The 15,324-nt window shown below is 40.4% G+C and overlaps 1 protein-coding gene across 1 annotated transcript; it reads left to right on the plus strand.

Annotated features, from left to right (window-relative positions):
* The first annotated feature begins 228 nt into the window (after nucleotides 1–228).
* si:ch211-269e2.1 (cohesin subunit SA-2) lies at nucleotides 229–15,063 on the plus strand. The gene is made up of 32 exons (XM_062431467.1): nucleotides 229–344; nucleotides 2,178–2,273; nucleotides 2,375–2,462; nucleotides 3,066–3,230; nucleotides 3,357–3,453; nucleotides 3,584–3,660; nucleotides 3,745–3,816; nucleotides 4,967–5,171; nucleotides 5,266–5,417; nucleotides 5,503–5,576; nucleotides 5,718–5,841; nucleotides 6,058–6,156; nucleotides 6,570–6,649; nucleotides 6,738–6,845; nucleotides 6,922–7,042; nucleotides 7,227–7,344; nucleotides 7,537–7,625; nucleotides 7,929–8,021; nucleotides 8,134–8,220; nucleotides 8,475–8,675; nucleotides 8,950–9,026; nucleotides 9,138–9,225; nucleotides 9,348–9,428; nucleotides 9,912–10,004; nucleotides 10,099–10,273; nucleotides 11,648–11,784; nucleotides 12,544–12,645; nucleotides 12,731–12,882; nucleotides 12,964–13,092; nucleotides 13,183–13,370; nucleotides 13,458–13,533; nucleotides 13,652–15,063. The coding sequence occupies exons 2-32, from the start codon at nucleotides 2,224–2,226 to the stop codon at nucleotides 13,773–13,775; spliced, it is 3,522 nt and encodes a 1,173-aa protein (XP_062287451.1). The 5' UTR covers nucleotides 229–344; nucleotides 2,178–2,223; the 3' UTR covers nucleotides 13,776–15,063.
* Nucleotides 15,064–15,324: the final 261 nt, after the last annotated feature.

Genomic DNA, 15,324 nt, shown 5'->3' on the forward strand with positions numbered 1-15,324 from the left:
CCCGCATCATCAGTCTCGTGGGTGTGATGTGTGTGTCCCGCAGGTGTTGACAGTGCTGAGGTATGCAGGAAACCCTTCAGGACGCGCTCTGTCTGTGACAGTCGCCGGGGGAGGGACCAACTTGTGAGTGACGTGCGTAGAAACCCAATCACGTACTTGTATTTTGTTTCCCCAGCCAATCGAGACGCGGCTAGGCTGTCCGACAACTTGACTGTGAGAGCTGAGGCGAAAAGACAAGAAGAAACATATTCATGTAACATTTGAAGCATTTCAGTCTGACAGCTTTTTGGATTTAAAATAATACGTCAATGAACATCACAGAAGCACGGAGCAATGTAAAGAGGGTAAGTTTGAAAAGTTTAGCAGCGACTGACCGGTTTGTTATACAATGTGTTCATCTTTGTTACATTGTGCACACCAGCGAATGAAATAGTTGATGATATTTCAGCTTTTGGGAAATAATGTGTCAGATATTAGAGAGTCAGAGGAGCAGACTCAAACATCCTCCCTGCTGAAGTGTACTTAAGCAACCCTGTGTGAGAGAAGCTGCATGCTTATAGTTAATCATTTATCTCTATGTTCATCATTTATTTACATCATTTGTCCATATATTTAGTTCATTATAATGTTCTTTTATTTATGCTTGGTCACTGTAAATGTAGGCCAACTCTTAGCATAATGCGTATTGTGATCATCATATGCCTTCAGAGAAATAAACATAGGCAAGGCAAGGCAAGGCAAGGCAGCTTTATTTATATAGCGCATTTCATACCCAGGGGCAACTCAATGTTCTTTACATAATAAAACAAACATTAAACAGTAAGAATTAGAAACAAAAAACACAAAAACATACAATTTGAAAAATAAAAATAAAACCCAATAATAGTAAAAACATGGAAACATTAAAAAATACAATTTAAAAACAAAAAGCCCCCACCAATAATAATAAAAAATAAAAACAAAGTGCAGACAAATAGAAAGAGAAAAAAATAAAATAAAAACTAGACTAGAATAGAGCATTAAATATAAGGTTGCAGCATAAAATAATGATTTGCTTTAAAATCATTAAAAAGACATAGAGTGCAAATGAAAGATTAAAATTGCTTGAAAAGTGCTTTAAAAGAGCTCAATCATAAGCACAGGAGAAGAGAAGTAGCACAAAAAGTAAGGAAATGTATGTATTTCTCTGTTGTAAAAATGCCCCTTGGCAATAAATCTTATACCGTTGGAAAGCCTGTTTATTTCCCCTTTTAATGGTGCCACAATTGTAAGTAACATGCATTTGTGGGATGAGCAGCAGAGCTGAGTATGTGGGTTGCACCCATGAAAAATTTGGTAAATGTTCTCTGCCTTCTTTGGTGGAGGCAGTGTGATGGTGTGGGGCGGCATCTCCCTCACTGGAAAAACAAGGCTTGTCATCATTAGAGGCAATCTCAATGCAGAGAGATATCGAGATGAGATATGAGCAACCAGAGGCAATCCTATATCTCCACAGTCTGGGACCGAACTCTATCCTCCAAGATGACAACGCTCGCCCCCACAGAGCAGGGTTTATCAGAAACTACCTCTTCAGACTTCATTCATCCACCAAACAACACCAAACAAGAGTCAATAGCAGAATAAGCTGTTCGGCATTGGTAGAGATTTACCAAATTTTTCATGGGCGCAACCCACATACTCAGCTTTGTTTATTTGAAGAGGGTTCAGAGTCTTGTGATGTGTTATTATTAAGCTGTGAGGATGTTTTGTTGTCATAGTAAGATGTATAAAGAATCCTATAGGTTTAACTCATCAGATAATGTGATGGATAAGAGCTTTTTTTTCTCTAATTCTTATAAAACTGCCCCCTTGTGACCCATCTTTGAGATGCCGGACTATTCCTGCAATCTCCATATAGCACAATATATTTGTTTCTCTTAATAACCTGCAAGTGTTTTGTGTCTTTTGTTTAAGTATCAGAAGAATTTAAGGCAGTTTTCTACAACACCTGTAAACCCCCATCTGCTTCTCCCTGTGCAGGGGTGGAGTAGACTTGCAAAAGATTTATTTCATGCAAGAATCAAGTCAGATTAGCCACCAGCTACCCTGCAACCTCTAATCACTGGAGATAGAGCCATAGTGATAATTATGGTTTCACACATTGTTACCTGTGTTTTACTTCTCTGATGTATTTCCAGATGCAGACAAACACACCTGAGTCCAGTGTAAAGACCTGAGGAGGAGATGATACCAGATCCCACAGCTGCAGCTGCATCTAGGCCCTCAGAGCTGGAGTGAGGATCTCTGAAAGTTATCCGCTTAGATAGTCACTTTTTGAATAGTCACTTTTTTGCTGTTCATGTGATTTATTCATTTCATGTTTTTGACTTTCCAGTAATAACTCTCAGGATCAGGCAAACTCATCCGAAGCTGTCAATCATTCAGAGGATGAGTCCGGGAATGAGAACAGACAAAAGAGCGTGGTAGGTGTTAATGATGATGTCGTAATGGGGAAAAAAGGCTTTTGTTGATGGAAATCCTGACAATAACCTGAAGCCAACACAGTCAGTGCCAAATATTCTCTAGTTTCAGTTTCTTAAATGTGAGGATTTGATGCTGTTGGGTCAGAGAAAAAGAAGATCTCAGGAATATTATGATGGGCATTTTTCATTATTTTCAAACTTTTTGTAAAGACAAAAAGATTAATAATAATTGGCAGATTGATTGTGGCCTTTGATATTTTCAGATTTGTCATTATTGTTTATTTCTATCAGTGACATAACTTCTGTTTAATAATTGATAATAAATGAAAAAGATACATCATTTCATGAAAGCTATTTCACCGAGTGCTGCTTAAGTGTGATGAAGGTGGAGGTGGTGTCCAACTGGCTTGCTTGTACTTGCACCTTGATCATCAAGGGACTTTGGTGATAACACAGAGGAGTCTGCCATTCAGAAAACATTTGTAATTTGGCCCGTTTAGGATACAATACACTGGTGAAAAATCACTCTTATAGAAATGTAAATAATTGAAAACACCTGCAGTATTTACATTCATTTTTGTCATGTTTTTTCGAAACCGACAGAGAAGAAGGAGAAGAGCACACAAGGGTTCAGAGAATGTCAAGTGCAAAAAAGCCAAAGCTGGCCGCAGGAGCGTCAGCAGAAAAGGTGGCAGCCAGAGTAAACGGAGGCATGTGGAGGCTGTCACCCTGTTCGAGGTGATCACCATGGGCAGAAGTGCCATGCAGGTAAGACACTTAAAACACTTGAGTACACCAGCTTGGGTAAGCTGATATTACCTGGTAATGCTGTTATAAATGTCATTTTCAGAATATGAATAAAAACTCATTGACTCTGATGTGATGTCTGAGCAGATGGTGATTGATGATTGGATCGAGGCGTATGTGACAGACAGAGACACGTCTCTCCTTGATCTCATCAGCTTCTTCATCCAGTGCTCTGGGTGCAAAGGTATGCAGTCATCACACACACAGACACACACCCACGCATGCAGACACACACACACACGCCTGCAGGCACACACACACACATGTGCAGAGTACAAAGAATTGCATCCATGTTTCCCTGCTGTCTTTTCCAGGTGTGGTCACAGCAGAGATGTGTCAGAGCAAAGAGGACAGTGATGTCATGAGTAAGATGGTAGAGAAGCTGGATGAGGTAAGATGTCTTCAATCTGTATTTCTGCCTCCTTTGTGTCTGTTACATCAGTTTTAACAGAGGCTGTGTAATGGTGTGTTTCAGGTCGCTGGTCTGCAGTACAAGAAGTTTCTGGCGTTTCCATGGATCCTCACAGTCACATGGCCCATGGATACGGTCAGTCGTACATCCCAGCTCACTGTCACTTACAGTCATGCATATAGTCTTTCATGTATATGTTATATTCTGGTTATTGGAGAGTCTCTTTTATATTTAAAGCACCTTTTTGCAAAAGCATTTCTTCAGTTAGTGATAAACATATGATTTGTTTTGAATAATTGACCCAGAGTGTGTCTGAAATCACTTATTCCCTACTTATTATGTGATAAAAGCCCACTCAAGTAGTTTTAGTGTCACATAACTAATTAATACATTAGTCAGGGGCAAAAGTATAACATTGCACTGTGAGTGATTTTGCAAAAAGTTGTGTTATTTGCTATAGTTGCTTTATTTTTTTTTATTTCACACTTTACAATGCAACCACCTAAATGGTTAAAAGCTCTAATGTATTCTATCAGTCTTTAACACCTTATACAGTGCTTTTTTTAAAGTCTTCATTTATTCAGGGCTTCTACAAAGAGTCAGAATTGCAACCCACTCAAACCTTTGCTCCCGATCGGCTCTTCTGTTTCAAGAAACTCAATTTCTCACAATTTATGATATGTGTACTTTTAGATAAAAAGATAAAATTTAAGGAGAGAGTCGCACCGGTGTTTACGTCACATTCTGTTTTTGGGGGTGAAAACGCTTTTCTATAAAAGAGGTTTATTTGAGCACAGTAAATTACATATTTGATACAGTGTGTACCTGTGTGCTCAAACACAAAAGTTAGTGAATCTTTATTCTTCAGATCCGTGCTCATACTGTGTGTCGCTGCCACAGCTCAATAAAAGCTGCTCAACTGTGTGCATTTGCATATCGCGCTTCAGCAGTAACATCTCATCAATATCTATTTTCATTAGCTGCCGAAACAGCTGGAGCGTACAGTGCATGCTTGACACCGCTGTTTACAGGACGTTAATCTACCTATAATACAATAATAATAATACTAATAATGATAATAATAATAATAACAATAATAATATCATACCTATAATCATATCCTGATCTAACATCTCGCTGCATTTTACTAGTGTATAGGACACACCAATATACAGTTTCAACAGGAATTACATCACATCAGGCCAGATGCCATTTAATTTAATTTCAGTCATTGCTGGCTTTTAAAGTGCTTTTCTCTCTTTTTTTACCTCCCTCTTCACAGCAGGACAGTGTTGAGTATCCTCTCATACAGTCCGGCCCGTATGGCCGCTGGTTTCACTCTGAGTTCTGCGACTTTGTGTCGGTGCTGGTGGCTCAGTGTCAGCACAGCATCATCTTTGACAATTACTTGATGAGCACCCTCATCTCACTGCTCACTGAGCTGTCCAACTCGTATATACGAGCCTTCAGACACACCTGCACGCTGGCAGGTAAGCCACAGAAAACATACCCACACTTAGATACATAAATATATTCTTTAAATTAATCTGAGCTCTTGGCTTTAATCTGGATGTCCTCTATTAGCGGTGAAGCTGATGAGCTCCCTGGTGAGTGTGGCTCTGAGCCTGAGCGTCAGCATTGAAAACAGTCAGAAACTGCATGCGGTGCAGAAGACGAAGACTATGAGGCAGAAAAGCACACCCCAGCAGGAGAGAATACAGAAAAAGATCACAGAGGTAAGACCCTTTTTTACAGTGTACCTGTGTAGAAAGAAGTAAGTCACATCTTACTCACTGGTTGCCTTTCCTCATGTTCCTCAAGCTGCAGGAGAAGAGAGCGGAGATAGAGGGAATGATGGACGTCATCTTCAAGGGAATCTTTCTGAAGAGATATCGGTATGTTTTGCATGTTTCTGTCATAGTGTTGTTTTCAGCATAGCTTTAAATCCAATTTGGTCAGGAGCTGATTTTGTGTTTATGTATGTGTTTGTGTGTGTTTGTTTGTGTGTGTGTGTGTGTGTGCGCACGCCCATACAGTGATGTGCTTCCAGAAATTCGCTCTATTTGTATGGAGGAATTGGGTTTGTGGATGAAGCTCTACAGCTCTGTATTTCTCAGTGATAGTTACCTCAAATACATGGGCTGGATGATGCACGACAAGGTAAACAACAGCAAATGCAAACTTATAATTTAACCAAAAATAAATAAAAAATAGTAATTTTGATGCTTTTATGAAGAATATTTTTTAACTAATATAGTTGACTGCTTTGAAACTGGTCATCACAAGTAGAACTATAATATCTTTGGCCTTTATCGTAAAATTGAAAACCAGGTAAAAACTCTTTATTTTTGTACTGACATGCGTATCATCTTCCAGATACCAGATGTGCGTCTTAAGTGTGTATTAGGTCTGCAGGGTTTATATGGAGATCCTGGCCTCCTGCCTAAACTAGACCTGTTCACCAGCCGCTTCAAGGTAACCAATTCTCTTTAAAGCTGCATTAATGGATTTCTGACCACTAGGGGGCAAAAACAGTTTTTTTTCTGTCCACCAATTTAATATTCACTTTTAGTTATGTGTCCATCACCACCTCCTGATGAAAACTTGGCTCTTTAGCTGCCAGATGTTTAACTTTCCTCAAGTCTATTAACTTTGACTTTTGCTTCTAGCATCAGTGTTAATGATAGCGGTGTGACTGTGCCAAACAATGACAATAATTTATGTGCTAAAAGAGGCTTTTGATTCTGCATACACTACTTTCACATTTCACTGAGTTGATTCAGTGTTAATGTCATTTAAAATGATGAAAATGAATTAATGCAGGTTTAAACAGAAATGTTTGTATAAGTGTGCATGTTCATGTATGACGTTCACTGTTTGTGGTCCAGGACCGGATGATCTCCATGACTCTGGACAAGGACAATGAAGTGGCTGTGCAGACCATGAAACTGCTGGTGCTCATCTCCAAGTGAGTTACCAGCCTGTTATTCTCTTCCAATAATCATTATTGTTTTCACACCATTGTTCTTTGCATTGAATTCCTTCTGATTCCTCAGAACGTCCGACGATGTGCTCAGTCCAGCGGACTACAAGCAGCTGTTCCAGTTTGTGTATTCCTCACAGCGCCCTCTTGCAGCCACTGCAGGAGAGCTACTCTTCTCAAGGTACGTCGATTTCCATCGCTTAAAAAAAAAAGAGGAAAAAGTTATTATTTACGTGGTAATTGTCAGTCTTTTTCAGGCTTCTCAACACCTTGGCTCCTGCATCTGATGATCATGATGGATTAAATGAGGAGGAGGCTCATAAAGAACAAACCTTTGCCAGACTGAAGGCTCTGTTGCAGTTCTATCAGGAGTCTGAGGTGAAATAAACTGGCTCTTTCAATTCAAGAGACTTATTTGGGCAAATAAAACAATCTGAACGTAATTGTGATATAGAGGGACGTAATGTATGCTTAGATCTTAACAATGTCTTTGTTTTGTACATCATTGTAGCTGGTGGAGACAGTCTTTATATACTACTAACTTGTCTGTGTGTGTCTGCAGCTGCACAAGCATGTGGTGTACCTGGTGGACAGTCTGTGGGACTGTGGTGGAGCCCTGCTGAAGGACTGGCCCGCACTCACATCTATACTGATGCAGGACTCTTCCTCACAGAGCTCAGGTTAGAAAATGTGTGTGTTGTCGGTGGTGATGTTGGCAGGAGCGAACTTGAGATAGACATAGATATGTAAGACCACGTCAATAAGGAGAGAACAGTTGGAAAAGCATAACAGTGATAGTTGTTCATCTCCTGGGGGAGATTATGTCACATGCATTAATTCTACAGCTGTCATCTTTTTGTCTGTGTGGATAGAACAAGCGGTGCTCGTGGAGATCATGGTAGCATCGGTGCGCCAGGCCTCAGAGGGACCGATGCTGGCAGGGAGGAGTGGAGCAAAGAAGGTCAGTGGAAATACAATACTATATGTTCCCATATGTGAAGCTGTAAATCTGCTGTCACCTTAAATCTGATGTCATAGAAATACCAAACCATGCAGATATTGAATTATATTTTACAAATGAGTGTTGTAGAGTGTGAGGAGGGTCTTGTCTCAAGCAATAGTTTTTATTATTCCGCAATATAAGGCTGCAGCTGGGGAAAACTTTGCACATAAATGATGCAAGAGAGGAGGAGACAATATATTAATATAATTAGATCAATAAAACTGTAACTACAGTATGTATAATGTGTGTCTTCACCACCAGGTTATGAGTGCCAGAGAAAAGAAAGCTCAGATTGACGACTGCTCTAAGCTCACTGAACATCTCCTTCCGGTGCTCCCAAAGTTACTGTCCAAGGTATTTAGTCCACACACAATTGTTATTATAATATTTGTCAGTTTCACTTTGTATGGAGACCATCCACACCTCTGTGCAGCGCAAACTCTGACGTTCTTTGGTGTTTATGCAGTTTTCAGGTAGCTCAGACATTGTTGCCTCCCTGATGAAGATCCCTCAGTACTTCCTCCCAGAGTGTCCTGAGGCTGCAAACACAGAGGTCTGCATCCCAACCTTCAACTTACACAAATACTAATGTGGAAAACAAAGTGCTTGAAATTGTTGATTTTGTCCATTTGAGAAGCTGTAACATGTGCTTGTTACTTTTACTTGGAAACATTACTTAGTAGTCATCAATAGTTACATTTCTCATTATTTTTATGTCAATTAATTCATTGTTTGGGTACATTCACAAAATAGTCACTGTCCACAAATATTGAGAGTAGTAGGTGAGTCTCTCATTCTCTTCCTCAGGTGACATCCATCCTGATGGCAGAGATGGGAGCAGTGCTGGAACTCCACTCGTATCCCGCTGTCCTGGAGGCGGCGGCCCGCGCTTTCCTCAGTCTGTGTGGGGAGGAGACAACCTGGAGCTCCACGGCTCAGACTGCCAGAGACTCCCTGGTCCAGGGCTGGGTGGACCAACTGACAGCACTGCTGGAGGACTCACTCAAGGTGAATTACACTCTATGGCCAAATGTATGTGGACAGATTGTGGTTTTCATGGTTTTGGCTAGCCACCTTTGGTCCAATTAAAGTAAATGTGAAAATGCTTTAACCTTTGTTTAGGGGTCACCAGTAGACATTACTTTACCTTAAGGTGTCACAAGGGAAAAACGTTTGGGACAACTGGTATTGAGGCATGTCAAACACCCAAGGGTGCAAAGAATAAAGAGATTGACTTGACAAGATGACTTATTATTTTACTGCTCTCACCTCTCTGCCGCAGGGCGACAGTTTCTCTGCTGACGAAGAGAAAACATCCGAAATTTTAGCCACACTGAAGAAACTCAGAGCTTTCCACAAGTACGATTTGACAGCTGTTCAAAATGAAATGTGAAATGTGAGCTTATAATATTCTGCCAGGAATGTGCATTTATTTGCTGTACATGCTTGTGTCTCACTATGTTGTGGCAGCTGTCACAACCTCTCCCGGTGGAATCTGTTTGAGCTGCTGTCCCCTCTCCTGTCAGCGGAGAGCAGCCAGGGAGGAGCGCCGCCCAAGGTACCATCACTGCCCTCGCTCCAAGTTTAGCTCCTGATAATTTGACTTTAAAAGAAAAAAAATAATATTGTCATAAATCAACTATTTTAAGTCTAGTCAGCCTCTTTCTCTTTTGTTTGAAGGTGCTACTGGAAGTATTACCGTGTCTGTGTTACTCCATGCTCTGGTCTCTCAACATGAGTGGTGAAACTTTAAAATCCAGAGTGAGTTACTGCTGATTTACCTTTCCGGAATTTACTGGAAGATTTTAACTATGACAGTTTAGCAATATGATTATAAAAAGTGTGTAAAACGTATAGATTTTGAAAAAATTACCTTAAATATTGCATCTAATTATACTGTAGTAAAAGGAACTTAAAGTCTTGGGTACCAACAATTACAACCAGGCAGTGCGGCGGCTCACATCAGGACTGCAGCACCCATGGGTGAAAGAAAGTGAAAATAAACGATAAGAAGGTAGAAAAGAGGGGGAGATGACTAAAGAGCAGGAGTGTAATGTTTGTTGGTATGTCCAACATAGTGACAGACAAGTGTCTATGTGTTACTATCCTTTCACAGAGACCCCTATTAAATGACATTCAGAAAGTTCATACATTAACCAAAATGAATGTAAAATTAAGCACAGTTTGTCAATGACTAGATTTCCTTGCACTAAAGCCCTGTGTTTTTGTATGTGTGTGTCGTAGGATAAAGCTGTGGCCCAGAGGCTCCAGCTGCGTCTGTTCTGTGAGAGGAGTCATCACCATCTCTCCCACTACGACCACAGTGTGAGGCTGCAGGTCAGACCGGAAGTGCAAACTTGTTTTTAGCGTTGTTTGCACCATTATCATTTTCTTCTTGCCTTTCTTACGTCCTCTTATTCTTCTGTATCAGGCTTTTTTGGGTGTCTGTGACGTCCTGACGGCTCATTCCTACCAGCTACAAGTGTGGGATCCCTCCTCCTTCGGTCCACTGCTCTACACACCCATTCCCAAACTGCAGAGGGCGCTGTTGACCTTTGTATGCGTGCACGTCTTTGTTGGCACAGATTGTGACATCCAGAGCAGTGGTGAGATCTCAGCATGTTTATAATGACTATTTAATTTCACTTCACCTTCTTGCAAATCTTTATCTATATAGAGTTCAAAGCTTAAGAATGAATGAAAGTCCTACACAGTATTTTTGTTTAGCTAGAGTATACTTTTTAAAGAAATGTATTTTTACCTTTTTGCAACATACAACTAAAGTCCCTCATGTGATTACAGTTTATGGTATGTGTCATAATGCCAAATGCTTACGTGCGTTCTTACACAGCTGCTCTGCACTGTTGTGTTTCACAAACATGTACTCAGGCATGAGTGTGAGGGGCCCAGGAGAAAACATATTGCAGTATTGTACAGTAGATGGCACTCTCACTCTGTCAGAGCAGCTTTTCTCGGCCCCTCGGTGCTCTGAGGGAAGCATTGATTCAGTATAGCAGCTCACTGAGGTAAAAACATGCAGGTATTAAATGCACAGCCACATATTTGGCTTAATAACTCACTGCAGAGATGCCTGCTGACTGTAAATGGGCTCTGATTTTCAACCTGACCTGCCAATTGACCCTCACTTACAAAAGAAGCCATGTTAATATGCTCAGACTGAAACTTGGTCGACTAATTTGTATGAAAGGATGTTGTACTTTGTAATGGAAAGGGATGCAGCCTTTAAATTGACCCCAGTGTGTTCCTGTCAGTTCTAAGACGAAGAAATCATGACAGACATGTTGGAAATATATAGGTGGCGTTCTCTTTATAAAGTCCTGCAGGTAAACTTATGAATTCATTCATGGCTGACTATAACTGAAACATTTTATTATCTTTACAATATCTTCAACTTTCAGAGACATATTACATCCAAATATGGGATAGTCCAGAGAAGTCAATAACTGTCCTGATGGGAATCTCTTAAATGTTCAACCAAATACAATATGGGATTATTGGTTTTTGAACATGTAATAAAAAGCTATTGTTTTATTGGATTTGCCTGGTAACAGTTTTGTTATATAGACAGTGTTTTCTATTAGCTGCTGGATCCGAGATCACTCAGAGGGCAAGGGCAGAGAGTTAAATCATAAAATCAGGGCAATCTCTTTCCGTGAGAAAATTCCATTAACTCTGGCTCACCTCGGAGCCTATTTTATTAGCCTTGTGAAAGATTGAAGCCACATGGTGTCACAACCATAACTCTACTCTTATGTTATCTTTGATTTCCACCTGCTAAAGCCATTGTCCTGAAACTAACTAAAACTAAAACACTCTTTTCCGCCTCTGCTTTGTTCTTTTCTCTCTGTTATATGATTTCTGATGATTAATCGCTCTTCTTACTGTTCCCCTGTCCCTTTCTCTCGCTCTGGACCACTTCACATCCAACCACACGCTCCGACTCCATCTGGCTCCCTCAGTCAGTGCAAACTCTGAAGTGGAGAGGCTGGAGGACCTTCACAAACGAAGAAATCTGCTTGCGGCTTACTGCAAACTGATAGTACACAGAGTGCTGGAGATGAGCATGGCAGCTGAGATCTTCATGTATTACATGAAGGTAAAGGTTAATTCCTTAAAGGAATACTCTGACCTTTTGGGAAACCTGCGTATTTGCTTTTGTGCCTAGAGTTAAAAGAGAAGATGGAAACCAATATAAAGTTACAACCGGACATTAGCTTAGCTTAGCTTAAAGACTGGAAACAGCTAGCCTGGCTCTGTCCAAAGGTAACACAATTTGATATCCTGATATCTGAACATATGATATCTTGTTGGCGCAGTAACTTCCTGGGATTTCCTCTGCTGGCAAGACCTCATCCAAGAAATATTCCCGCACATAATCCTCCACAATTTGTCATTTTTACACTTATGTTTTTGCACAGATTAAATGAAGAAAAAACTCCCAAAAGAGAAATAAAGTGTTAAATCAGTGGGCTTTGGAGGTGCTGGTAGGCAGGTTTTGTTACATTTGTACAGAGCCAGGCTAGCTGTTTCCCCCTGTTTCCTGTCTTTGTGCTAAGCTAAGCTAACCAGCTGCTGGCTCCGGCTGACCCTAGCTTGTGCTTGAGTCACAGCACAAAGGATGCAATTTTCCTGGAAAAATAATTACCTGACAATCATTGGAAATTCCAGAAAGTCGTTTAACAGCAACAACAAATAGCATGAATAATCTGTTGAATACGAGTGTGGCATCAATCATTTCATCTGTCAGTGGGAAAGTGCATTTTCTCAAATTTGAACTATTCCTTATAAATGTTTGTATGTGCTACAGATCTCTGGCTGGAGCATGTAATGTTATTTTCTTTTTCTTTGTCTGCAGCACCATAATGACTTTGGAGACATCATCAAGGAGACAATGTACAGGACCAGGCAGATAGATAAGATAGAGAGCGCTCGTACGCTGGTGCTCTGTTTGCAGCAGGTACACTGAAGTCTCTCCATACACATCCAAAAAAATACAGATACAAGCCAAGAGATGCTGATGTGTACTTCGTCTCGTTCCTCAGCTGTTTGTGCGTCTTAAACGGGAGCAGGAGAGCGGAGGGAGGCCTCACCCAGGAGTCCAGACCTTCACCAGCATCAAGGAGCTGGCCAGGCGCTTCGCCCTCACGTTCGGAGACCTGGTCAAGTTTCGTGAATGTGTCGTCATGATCCACAGGTCAGCATGGGCTCGTTTCTCTCAACATGAATGTGTTGTGAGGGGTTTTTGTACCTGAAGTTTGTGTGTTACTATCTGCAGGAACGGCATAGAATTTGTGTTTCAAGAGTTCAACCAGACCCCAGAAACACCCACACCGCCGTACCTCTCCTACCTGACCATACTGAGTGAATTCTCCAGCAAACTACTCAAGCCAGACAAGAAGACATTGTGAGTGCTGCAAGCGACATACAGCTTGGGCTATAAACAAGCTTTAAAACAACCTAAATATGGCTTTCTAAAGTATTTGTGTCTGTGCAGGTTCTCTTACCTGCAGAAGCACACTGCAGAGCACTTTGTAGACCTCAGGGAGGAGGGCTGGCAGCCACTCATCTACTATCGAGCTTCTCTGTTGGCCGTCGCTGAAGGGGAGGATGCTGTGTCCTACGTTAGCTCCGATAGGAAGCCCTACCTGCCCAATCGTTCTCCCTTCTCCAAAAAACTAGAAGGTACTTCACTAAACAAGTACGTCAAGCAGATTTGTGTTGTTATTGCCACCAGCTGCATCAATATGTGCATCCTTTTTGTTTTTTAAGGAAGTAAATCTCCTTGTCCGTTCAACCCGGTTGAGTCCAAAGTTAGTAAAGTTCAAAGATCCGGTTTTAGTCCAAGGTAAGGCTCAGGAGTTATTCCTCACATTCAGATTATTATTCATTTTGAAAAGCAGTTGCAAACTAACTCTTCTTTATTTTGCTCACATTAATTCCTGTACCTTGAACTAACTCCTCAGCCATCAGGATATGGATCCATTTTCTGTCCCCGTGGAACCTCATGCAAGAAGACTGACCACTGAGGGATCTGTCCTCAGCACCGGCAACGAGGCGGATGATGACACAATTGATGTTGAGGTCTAAGTATGAGGAGATTGGGGAGATAGGGCAGCTGTGGCTCAGGAGGTAGGGCGGGTCGATTCCCGGCTCCTCCAGTCCACATGTCAATGTGTCCTTGGGACAAGACACTTAACCCCAAATTGCTGCCGTTGCTGCGCCAACGGTGTGTGAATGAGAATGAATGGTTAGCTTCCCCCTGATGAGCAGGTTGGCACCTTGTGTGGTAGCCCCATAGACTGTATGGGTAGCCCCTGTCATCATTGTATGAATGTGTATGAATCAGTGAATAAGATGTAATGTAAAAGCGCTTTGAGTGGTCTTAACGACTAGAAAAGCGCTATATAAGTACAGTCCATTTACCATTTACCATGTCTGAATCTGGAAATCCCAAAGTCTGAGAGAGATGGATTTTTTTTGCACCTTGTAACTAGTGTCTTCTTTATTCTGATGCCCATACATCCCAGTATCCAATTTTTATACACATTTGTAACATATCTGGTGATATTCTATATTTTTCTTATTGTCAAAAAATCCCAAACCAATTCAGTGAATTTCATTCCACCAACAAGTATCGCCTGTGTAGCCAAAACTTGATATAGTTTATTCCTCTGTGCCATGAACCTTGATTGTTGTTCAGAATGTAATAAAAGTACATAAATGAAACAGTTACACTGGATGACATGTTCCTTCATTATGATGAACATGGGTAGTGTACTTTATTTTGAGTCAGTCTCACTTACACCGACTAAACTGTATAGAGCACCAAATGTGTATTCATTCGCAGGTGAAAATAGTCCCTGTGAAATGTGTTATTTACTTACGTTTCCCAAATCTGTTTTAGGAAATTACTTAACTTTTAATAACATGCATCTATACATTTTTGACACTTTTTAAAAAGTACTGATGACTCAAGTAGGGACAACTAAGGGTCACAGAATGAGTTGGGAAGTCAAAAAGCACCTTTTGTTCTAGACTACTGTATTGTTGGTTTTGGTCTTTTTGTGGGATTTGTTGACAATATGAAAATTAGAGAATAAATCCAGCCTCATACTTTAAGAAAATGCCAGATTACATTTGATTAAAAATATATTTTATTTATAGACCACTTTGATTTGGGGAACAACTATCAGTATGTGTAAAGATTTTTCCCCATATGGAATTTTATACAGTACCTAAATGTTAGGAGTAGCACTTTTTTTTTTTTTTTTTTTTTTGAGTGATCATGCTCAGGTCCAAAATTTGCACAAGCATTGCACAGAAAAATTATGCTTTATTGCCCTGCCCGCCACTTTATTATTGCTCCTTTTAGGAAATTATTGAGTTAAGTTTTGCCAAACGTTGCTTACATATTTAATGTAATTTAAGTAAAAAAGTTTAAACAATCATGTCTTCCCAAGCTTATTTCCTTTAACATATTCATATCTGCAAATATCTTTACACCTTGTTCTACTTAATAGTGTGCAGACCGTTTTCTTTTTTTACAAGACAGATAATATTAAAAAGTGTTTCATTACCTTTTTAATATCTATACATTTGTCTGAGTACACCAGCAATTACAGTACTGTGATGGAGC

This window comes from Scomber scombrus, chromosome 13, assembly GCF_963691925.1.
Source record: "Scomber scombrus chromosome 13, fScoSco1.1, whole genome shotgun sequence".
Taxonomy (NCBI): Eukaryota; Metazoa; Chordata; class Actinopteri; order Scombriformes; family Scombridae; genus Scomber; species Scomber scombrus.

What these genes read in the sequence shown, in the direction of transcription:
- si:ch211-269e2.1 (XM_062431467.1), top strand. Translation starts at nt 2,224, where the DNA reads ATGATACCAGATCCCACAGCTGCAGCTGCATCTAGGCCCTCAGAGCTG. An exon ending in GCTGGATGATGCACGACAAG is followed by an intron (nt 5,842 to 6,057) that starts GTAAACAACAGC and finishes ATCATCTTCCAG; the next exon opens with ATACCAGATGTGCGTCTTAA. An exon ending in GGAGAGCTACTCTTCTCAAG is followed by an intron (nt 6,846 to 6,921) that starts GTACGTCGATTT and finishes AGTCTTTTTCAG; the next exon opens with GCTTCTCAACACCTTGGCTC.